The sequence below is a fragment of the Anguilla anguilla genome, chromosome 9, assembly GCF_013347855.1.
Source record: "Anguilla anguilla isolate fAngAng1 chromosome 9, fAngAng1.pri, whole genome shotgun sequence".
NCBI classification, from domain to species: domain Eukaryota; kingdom Metazoa; phylum Chordata; class Actinopteri; order Anguilliformes; family Anguillidae; genus Anguilla; species Anguilla anguilla.
Genome location: NC_049209.1, coordinates 16314603 through 16324590, shown reverse-complemented (window position 1 = coordinate 16324590; position 9988 = coordinate 16314603). Strand labels below are relative to the sequence as shown.

The 9988-nt window shown below is 41.9% G+C and overlaps 1 protein-coding gene across 2 annotated transcripts; it reads right to left on the bottom strand.

Moving 5' to 3' along the window:
* Positions 1–788: 788 nt before the first annotated feature.
* LOC118235634 (PHD finger protein 6-like) lies at positions 789–8244 on the bottom strand. 2 transcript variants are annotated; one of them, XM_035433181.1, is made up of 10 exons: positions 8092–8244; positions 6798–7002; positions 6457–6558; positions 5822–5955; positions 5626–5672; positions 5176–5363; positions 4620–4763; positions 3096–3200; positions 2151–2284; positions 789–1588 (listed from the first exon to the last, which is right to left on the bottom strand). In XM_035433181.1, the coding sequence occupies exons 2-10, from the start codon at positions 6936–6938 to the stop codon at positions 1450–1452; spliced, it is 1134 nt and encodes a 377-aa protein (XP_035289072.1). In that variant the 5' UTR covers positions 6939–7002; positions 8092–8244; the 3' UTR covers positions 789–1449. The 2 variants fall into 2 exon arrangements, with proteins under 2 accessions (XP_035289072.1, XP_035289073.1); XM_035433182.1 differs by having other exon boundaries at positions 5203–5363.
* Between the last annotated feature and the right edge of the window lie 1744 nt (positions 8245–9988).

The window sequence follows — 9988 nt, the reverse complement described above, 5'->3', positions numbered from 1 at the left end:
TTTGAATTTTTTAATACTGTAGTCAATTTACCTGTACGTGAAAAGAATGGGAAAATTTGCAAATATACAAATTCCAGAAATTAAACGCATGTGTAAGGAATGAATGGCCAATTCGTTGCCCCCGACAATACATCCGTATGACAGAAAGCTGCTTCTGTGCAATCAAATGGAGCAGATAATGTAGGCTATGAGAATGCATTATTTAAATTAAATGGCTTTAAATCCGTAAATACTGTAATGGTTGATTTTCACCTTGGACAAATATCATTCATGTTATTACTACTTGTTTGGCTAAACAGCAATTGACATACCAGTATATATGCTGGTCAGTCAATGTTTACATTGTCCAGCTTACTGTGAAGCGCTTTCCTGTTTCCAGTGGTCCATAATGCAAGTTGATCTCAAATTGGGATGGCAGGTATGCCATCCCGCCAAGTTACGCCTTGGCGGGGGCATGCCCCATACCTATATACCAGTATACACTCAACAGGGTAACCCTATTGTGTAGTGGTGTCTGATGTCACCATGATGTAATTTTCTTAATATTGTCCCTTAGTCAGTGGAATGTGCATCAATCTGTCTGAGTAAAACAATGCAAAGGGAAATTTTAATACAAGTGGTGAACTGATTTTTAAAAAAAAATGGTATCGTAATGTTCCAGTAGAGCTTTGTTTAGACAAGGTAGCCAATTGAATCCTTTCAGTAAGCCAATTATATGACAAGCATATAAGTTTAAAAACAGGATTGTGTCCAGACTGGAGCAGAAAAAACAAAACATCACAACATTGTTAAAAGAGGTTCATGCCACTTGAGGAATTTTAATCCTGACTCTGAATAAAAAGAAAAGCAACAGATTTTCACAATAACAATATGGTAATAAAATATATGCACGATTCCAAAGAACAAAGATTACAAAGGAGTACGTTTTTGAGAAAGAGCAAGATAGAACCGTCTGATTTCATAGTTTGGAAGAAAATAAAAACTAGACAGCCTTCATAAAATGGGCCCTGAAGACTCTCATTTTAAAAGACAGAGTAGGGCACAGAACGAGCACGTACTGAACGTAACAATCAGTTTATCCAGCCTGGTCTCCTGCAGGTCATTCTCCCATGAGAAAGACCGAATGGAACATTAGTTACACCAGCCCTCTCCACACAACCTTCCCACCCTGGTCACGTTACCCAAGAAATCAAACAAATCCTCATACAAATCCATACAAAACCAATTTGGTTGAAGCCAGATGAGTTGTGTGTGCATTTCCACACCGACTGGTTGGAGAGCAAGCATCAGTTTTGAGGCGACTGAAAACTTGAGAAATTCATATCCGGCCTCACTAGCTTTAACTTTTTTTTTTTTTTCTTAAACAAAAATATGCACTTTGATTTCTTGTCTTTGCTCCACGTGTCCGTTTGCCGAGCCCCAGAAAGCGGTGGCGTCCCTGCGCAGTACCTAGTTGCCGTTGACTTGCGGGAGGAGCGGAGGGTGGGCGGCCCCGTGCTGGAGGCTCTCCCTCTGTCGACTGCGACTCTCCCTCTCCTCATCCTCCTCATCCCGCTCCTCATTCCCACTGTGGTTCTTACAGTACAGCCTGGGCCAGAGCAACACAGAGCAGTGGTTCATTACAGTGCATTATAATGTGCCCCTTCACTTGTAATCAAGAGACCAGTGAAAGACAAAGTAGATGAAGATTTAACACACGCTGACTGGGCAATGTAAATAATAGTTAACCGTCTATCTAGTCAACTTAAATATAGGTTAAATATACCTTGAAATTTCCTTGAACTTTGTGTTTAAAAGTGCTTTTAACAGGGGTTGGGATTCCGTACATAATGGAAGATTTAGAAGGGAGTGTGGTGACATAGGTAAAAAGAGGATCGATGTAGAAAAGTTTTCTGTACAGTAAGAATTCAGTTTCACCAGCAGAGTTAACACTATGCATTTGGGATTATCAAAATCTTTTTTTCTGATCTTATTTTGTGTCTGTATTCAGAATTTCCAGTCGGCACTTCAGTGTTGCAGGACGTGTGACCTCTGGGACAGCACTGTAGGTTTAGTAATGGTTTCAATAAATCCGGAGTCCATTTTAAAACCTCAAAACAGGTGAAGAGGGGCTTGTTAGAGAGGATGGGGATTTGCACAGCGGTGCTCACTTGTAGATGCCACGGGCCATGTTCTCAATGTACTTCGCCTTATCCTCCAGGCCGCAGTGGTAGTGGTACGTCTTCACACAGGCCTTGATCTCACAGCCAATGGTGGCTCCTAACTGAGTACACAGGGTGCATTTCTAATAGACAGGAAGGGCACAGAATGAATAAGCTACACAAGACCGCATTACAAGTGTGCACTTTTCATGTTGAAAGACATTGGCCACCTGACCAGAAAGACTGTCTGGGAGCAAATATGAGCTTGAATTTACTTTAAAAGTACCTTTAAGTTGACAATTTCTCCAATTTCTGTCATTTGCCTCTTTTTCAGTTTTCATTTCTTTGGCTTAATAAGCAAACATGCCAATTTTGAGAATAATCTCTGTCCATTGGCATGTAATTCTCTTTGGTCACACAGTAGTGTTCGCTTTCTATTGCACCGCATTGAAGAATTTAAATTATAAGACGAGAGTTTACTATAGTAAAATCAACGTATTTATTACAAAAATAACAATTACCTTCAAGAGGTAATTCACACCATTAATATTTCTGCTCCAGGCACAAAAAAGCCCTGATTGCAGGCACAAAGAATGAAAATTTAAACACATTTTTCAAACAATCGTTGGAGACTAGCAAATTGTAAAATCGAAAGAAAAGCCCAATCATCAAACAGAACTTTAAAAATGATATATATTACATGTAATACCAATTCAAATGAAGGAAACTACTGAGGAGAACAATGATGGGCACAAGGCAAGATGTCCACCTCCTCTATTTACAGCTCATGAGCTGCAACAGTTTCTGACAGTATAAACTGCTCTTTCAATAATCTGAACCCTCATTAGGCTGTCACTTAAGAAAGCAGGAAAACACTTTGAAATGAAACTGTCTGCAACATCCAGCCAGAGAGCCAGAACAGTCTGCAGTCTCTCCACCTCCCAAGCTACTCACCATTCGCTTCCCTCTCTTGATCTCCTGGGTGACCGTTTTGATGTCAAAGTTCCCAAATTCAGCCCGTGAGGTGGTGGTGAGCTGGACTGTCCCAGAGGAGAAGAGCTATCAAAATAGACGTGAAGAACAACTCACTTTGGGAATAACGCTATAAAGTAAAGTTATGCAGTACTAAAAAGCACAGGTTACCCACAAAAAACAGATGCTGTACCCAGGAGAAAATATTTTCTTTGAGCTAGGAGGCCTGGCCCTGGACATTCTTTTTTCTTTTTCAGGTATCTGTTATTATAGTTATTGTCGTTATTGTCCAATATAAGTGCTTTATAGATACCAAGTATGGTTGGGTACACCGATGCTATGTACCAAGTTTGGTGCAAATCAAACAAAAAAGCCCTAGCAAAAAAAAAAAAAAAAAAAAAAGAATTGGCACTTTCATGCTCTTTTGCATGCATGCATGTTTATTTCACTCCAAGGAATATGCTGACCAAATCTGTAGTGAATTGGACAATGTGTTTTGGAGTCACGGTCTAATATAAAATAGGCTACCATGTAAATGTTCATTATAGCACCACCTTGTAGCTGATTAAGACAATATTTGGCATGGAGCTTTGTAGAAGGGACAACAACACGGATGCTGTTAGGAAATCAAAAACAATAAATTTTAACTTTAATTATAGTGCCCCCATGTGGCTGATTGAGGTGATATTTGTTGTTGTCTATTTCACGCATTTGTATGAACAGCATTCAATTTACTGCCATTTTAATTTAGTGTTACTCAATTGTGCCATTATAATTACTGTATCTTAGTCATCTTATATCTTTTTGTATGTTTTATTTAAGTGCATATACACAGAGTACACTTGCAATTGACTACCCTGTTTAAATGACAAATAAAATAAATGAGTGTGCAAAGTTTCAAGTGATTTACCATCTCACAGGAAATTAAGCAAATGTACAGAGAAATCAGCAGTCAAATCAGATCCGCAGTCAAATCTTTTTTTACTGTCTGACAGCCCTACTGCAAACACAAAACTATTCTGTAATGTGGATTTAAATTCTAAACTAAAAACTAAAATTAAATCAGGGTATCAATGCTGGGTAGCTCATCCTATGTACTGTTCCAGTGCATGGATAGACCCTACACTCTGACACTCTGGTACTGAATCTGGGCTGTGCCAGTGCCTACAGTGGCCACCAGGTCGATTGTCACCCTAAGAGGGAGTTTCAACCAGCTGGGATGATGATGTCTCATCCAGCAACCCCCACTGGCTGATCAGGTACCAGCGGTTTGTCGGTTAAGCTGCATATGAAGCATCTTCCTCTGACTCATCTGCGTGAGCCTGACTAGACAACTACGATGTGTAAAGGAGCAGCGCTAACATTCCATGCCCCATGCTTGGAGGAGGGCACATGCACATGACGACATACGACTTGCACGTGGATGCATGCAATCTAAGCAATTTAGACCAATATCCATTGATGTGACTTATGCACAGCTCTGCACCAGTCTAGCAGATGACTCACCATGCACTTGTAGTGCGCGGCCACCTTCTTGCTGTTGTCTGTGTGCAACTTGCCGCGGGTTTCATTCTCCTCGTCCCCCGCATGACAGAACCCACAGCGGGGACCCGAGTCGCTGGGGCTGACGCGAAGAGGGGAGCGGTCCCGCTGTGGTAGAGGGGGAGGGGAAAAGAAAAAAGATTAGGAACGAAACGCACAGGTACATACAGAACGCAGCAGCACTTTGCTCCAAATTAAACGGTACTGAAAAAGATCATATTCATCATTTAGTTCTGTTTCACTTAGGTCCTACTCCCTGTTACCAAATCAAACCGTGGAAGACATCAACTTGAAATAGGCCAAATCTAGCAGTCAGTCTTATTCTGACTACATAGTGGCTTAACACGAAAATCTTTCTCCTCTATAAATCCCTGCCCAAAGGGTTTCTTTAAATTCAGCTTGAGTTCCTAGAGGAAACAAATATATGACCATGAGCAATATCATGGAATTTCATTATTCTGTCTTTCAGTAGGAATATGGCTTCAGATACTCAAGTGTACAAGGTTCTAAACTTAATTACTTCTGCAGGTTTTTCCACTGGTCTTACATGTGAAGCACTTTCTACGTCATCTGTGCCGTGAGAGGAAGTGGAGCGGGTGTCCTCTGATTGGCCACGAGAGTTTGACTTCACCCCTCCCTTTTCTGATTGACCCCGCCTCCTGCCACGAGGAGGGGAGGCGTCTGACTCATTGGTCTCACCCATTTCATCTGGAGAAGGAGGAGTAAATATAGGAGATTCAATTTTTGGGAAACGTAGGAGATGACACTGGGGGTAAATGGAGGCTTGACTGACTGCAACAACGGGCTACATCTATACTTCCATGCAGTTGTTCAGTAGTGTCCTTTCAACACTGAAGTGTTCTAACAATATTAATCTTATGGCAGCCTATATGAATTAAACTTTTTTTAAACCGGAGGGGCATACAACAGATGCAGTAAGTACTATGGGATGTTGCTGTAGTAAGGTTACCTTCACTGGAGTCTTGTGTAGCATCCCGGTGTTTGCGACAATATACACTGCAGTCAAACGGACGCGGAACACAATGTTAGATGAACACCAAAGAATAATATAAAAACTAACATGACTGAAAAAGAAAACGATAATGCTTTGGATTATTTAAACTGGAAAAACAGCTGACTGAAGCCAGGTAGCAGGGTGCACTCACAGGTAGATACCCTGGGAGGGGTTCTCTTTGATCTGGGCCTTGTCCCGCAGGGCGCAAAAATAGTGGTAGGTTCGCCGGCACATCTTTACATCACAGCCAATAGTGGCGCCGGGCCGGTGGCAGGATGAACACATCTGCCAGAAACCAGGGAAATGAACCGCTAAGACAGACACAGCCTTATTACACGCCATCACCCCACACGGGGGTCCAGCAATTTTACAATATGCACAGCCAGACACCCATTCACACTGCTGGACTTCTCCAGAAGCAAAAGGGGTAATGTGGTGTAAAAATACTACCAAAGCGCCTCCCCCAGCATTCAAACCTACAACCCTCAGGTGGAGGTGCAGTGCAGTATTTGGTAAGTAACACTTTTACTATGTCACAGCTGCATAATATCACGCATACAATACTAAATTTTAACTTTTCTATACTCTGGAACGAGCTAACTAACCGCTACTCGGCATAAGTGATCATTGCGGTTCACAGTGTCTCCGAGTAGGAGTGTTGAACAATACGCCAAAGGCAAAACGGATCCTAGATCAGCGCTCTAATATGAAACACTTTGTGAATATGAGTCCTGACCTTACTGCACGCAGGAGCGAGTGTAACACACCCCCAAACCCGCCCCTCACCAGTTTTCCGCCCCTCTTTATCTCTTTCTTCACATCCTCAACGGAGAATCCTCCGATGTTCTCGCTGTCCGTATGTGACGTCACCAGCGCAGATGAGAAGAGCTGGACCAAACAAGAAAAGCCACGTGAATACAAAGATAGATCATTTCTCTCCCCCATTCCTTTGTGTCTTTCACTTTGCACTCTAAAAGGTTGAGCGAGGCCAGTATACACACTGTGCTGTTTTGTCTCCCTTTGGTTGCCTGCCATTTGTTCCAGGGCTTTACTGGTTCTCCTCCACGCCAACAGAACAGCCCCCTCCCCCCGCTGTGAGTAAGGTCCCTGGTTCCCCAAACTCTCACCATGCACTTGTGATGGGCTGCCACCTTCTGGTTGTCAGACACCAGTAGCTGCCCGCACTCCTTGTCGCGGTTGGTTTTGCAAAAGGCACATTTTCGCATCCTGGCCGCTGCACCCTTTCGCTGCCCAGATGAGCCCGACATGCCCAGGCAATCTGTGCAACTCCTTCCTGTCTCAGTGGGTTCGCAGATCAGAAATAGCTCAGTCCTGAGTAAGAATTAATGACAGTTCCAGTCACAGACAGAAACCAGGCTTGAAATGACTTCTTAAAAATGTAATCATTGTTCATGAATGTCAGTATTCAGTTATTGTCACTTGATATCAAAATATAATTGCGATAAGTGTGTAATTTAAACAAAACAGAAGCTCATATAGAAAACAAGCGTGGTGTTTAAAAAAAGAGGGTGTACAAAGAATAAAAAATTCTGGGCCTCGGTCAACGCATAATGTAGCCGACCAGAGACAAGACGCATACTTAGGAAATTAATGGTTTTAGAAACTTCTTACAATTAAAAACTATTTTCTTTTATTTCGAAAAATCACATCTCCAGTTAACAAGCAGATTTCTGTTGTGTAAAAAGTGCAAACTAGCGCCAGAACTTTCATTGTTGCATTTTACGAGAAGCGCGAACTCTGCTGGCGGCGGCAGCAACAACAGCAGCGCGGCACAAAACACGCAGTGAAATAGAGGACCCCAGTGAAAATGAGAAAAGGACAACTAAAAGACAGACTATCTATAAATCCCGTTCAAAGACAATGTTTGTATTGTACAATTAAGCTAAACATTACGCAAGTATGATTGCTTGTATTCCAAAAAAGAAAGAAATCACTATACATGCAGTGTCGTTTCGAATCATTTTCTTGTATCGTTTTAACTTCATGTTGTTGATGAAGGGGTGCTCCGCCCCCCTGAATACCATATACCAATTTTTGAGGGGGTTTTCTTTATACTACCCGAGAGGCCCTGGGTATCCCTGGGCCTTCATGGATACTCAGATGGACACTTGAAATCTAAGAGTCTATTCGTGTCAGTAGAAAATCTGAGAGTGAAGTAGCCTGCTAGGTCCACGAGTTTCTAACTGAGGGTACATCCCATTCATTTTGTGGTGAGCTAGTGGCGTTGTGTTTAGCGGTCTCGTTTGCTTACTAGCCAGATCCTATAAAACGTTAGCAAGTTAGCTTAGCCTTCAAGAAAAAGGGGATTTCCTTTTAAGAATTACCCCACCTGCCAAAGCCATTTACTAGAAAATGCGACAGTACCTCCGAGGAGAGCTAGAAGGCAACAACGGATCTTACCCTTCTCTCCCTCTCAGTTACAATCACGTTGCTCCGCAGTGAAGGAGAGTGAATACGAAACTGTTCTTCCTCTTCCTACTGCGAGAGGAGCCCTCGCTGCTCCTCAACTCTGCCACTACGCAGATTCATGCGACGTTACGCAAAGCAAAAAGCACGTTTGATTGGCAGTCCGTACAAGCCCCGCCTCAAGTTGCGCGCCGTCTTCTCATCTTGGCGCGTTGTTCTGCAACAAATTAACGAGCATCTTAAAGTAAATACAACTGCTGTGCCATCAGTGATCAATGTAAAGATGTTTCTACGTTGAATATAACAACACACACTTTGGCGGTCTTTCTACCGCATTGTTTATGCTTTACTTTTCTGGATCGTTCGCCATGATGAAAAACTTAAATCTGGCCTATGACTGATAGAGCATAACGTGTATTTTTCATTCATTTTGTGGGAGTGCTCTTTAATATAAATTGGTTTCATAGTTTTGAAGGATGGATATGATTTGTATTAAGTTGTTTTTTAGGGTCCAAGCACCAAGGGTGCCTGGGACCCTTATTGTTTTTGCCAAAATTCTTCTTCTTCTTCCACCTCTCGCTAAATCTTCACCCACAAAATATGGCAGGTTTGTGTAATATGGTTGCCAATTTATTATGCATGACACCCATGCAACTGACACTCTAGGATGGGCTGCAGCGCCACCTGCAAAATTGGAACATTAAGAAAATGATTATGGCCGCCTTGTTTCACATAGGCTTACAAGCACCAAATTTCTTCCACATGTCTACCTCCTCAGTCCTCATGCTGAAAGAATAAATTCATAGAAACCATAATGTCCATCTTATTCCACTTCTACAATATTCACCCGATTCTCACCAAATTAGGCGAGCGTAATCTACAGCACGTACGTGTTAAATTGTGAAGGACATTTTTATGTCCAAAGATGGGTGCGGGACTGTACTTTCAATTTAGCAAAAATGGCTGACCATGCCCAAAATATAAATACAGCCACAGATTTATGGCAATTGCAGTGATACTTCAAGGGAAGATAGCCATTGTGTGGATGAGCACGATCAGTACAAAGACCTGTAGGGGCCCTTTTTGCAAAATACTAATTTACATAGGCTCATATTTGCCAAATTGTACGAAATTTGACAGGAACCCTCAGCGAAAGCTTCCCTCCAACATCCCTGAGATGTACTTAGTCTCTCAGTCCAAGATTCTTAAAGATAATGCACCTAACACCCAAGGTGGCGCTACAGCACCGCTTAAAAATTGCAATGTTCAAATCATTATTGCAGACGTACCCTTACATCCAATACCAAATTGTTGAATATTTGAATAAGTTTGCAGTCCTTGACAAAGTATAAGTTGCTATGATCAATTTTGGCTGAATAACAGTGACGTTTCTTACAGAACTCAGTTCAGATAGACAGACTGCCTTCTATCTCTGTCACTCATAAAACTCCCCTCCCCTCCATTCACACTCTGAGAGTAGCTGCAAGCAGACCATAACCCACACAAGTGTGTGCAGTTCCTGATCCTTGACATATAGTTATATGTTTTCTACATGTATGATGGTCTTCCAAATTGTTTTATTCTTTATTTAAAGGCCTAAAGGACTGGCATTTTTGAGGTTAAAAATGTCCTTGACCCCTGGATTACATCAAAAGAACAATATTGACTTTCCTATTCATTAGCCAATGGCATTTCATCAAACACCTCCATGTAAAGACGGTTAGTTTTTTAAAAGACATTAAATTATTTCCTAGCCGCTAACTGTAAGCTGGTCAATTTGGAAGCATTCCTTGCACACTTTGCTTGTCTCACTCTCCCATTGCAGCATGCAGCATGTGGCATGCAGCAACATAACTGTGGTATGAAGGCACATAAGTTATTGAATAATTTT

Coding starts and splice junctions, on each gene's coding strand:
- LOC118235634 (XM_035433181.1), bottom strand. CDS start 6,938: ATGTCGGGCTCATCTGGGCAGCGAAAGGGTGCAGCGGCCAGGATGCGA. Junction 5,673..5,821: donor CCCTCCCAGGGTATCTACCT/GTGAGTGCACCC, acceptor GTTTGACTGCAG/TGTATATTGTCGCAAACACC. Junction 3,201..4,619: donor CCGCGCACTACAAGTGCATG/GTGAGTCATCTG, acceptor CTATTTTGATAG/CTCTTCTCCTCTGGGACAGT.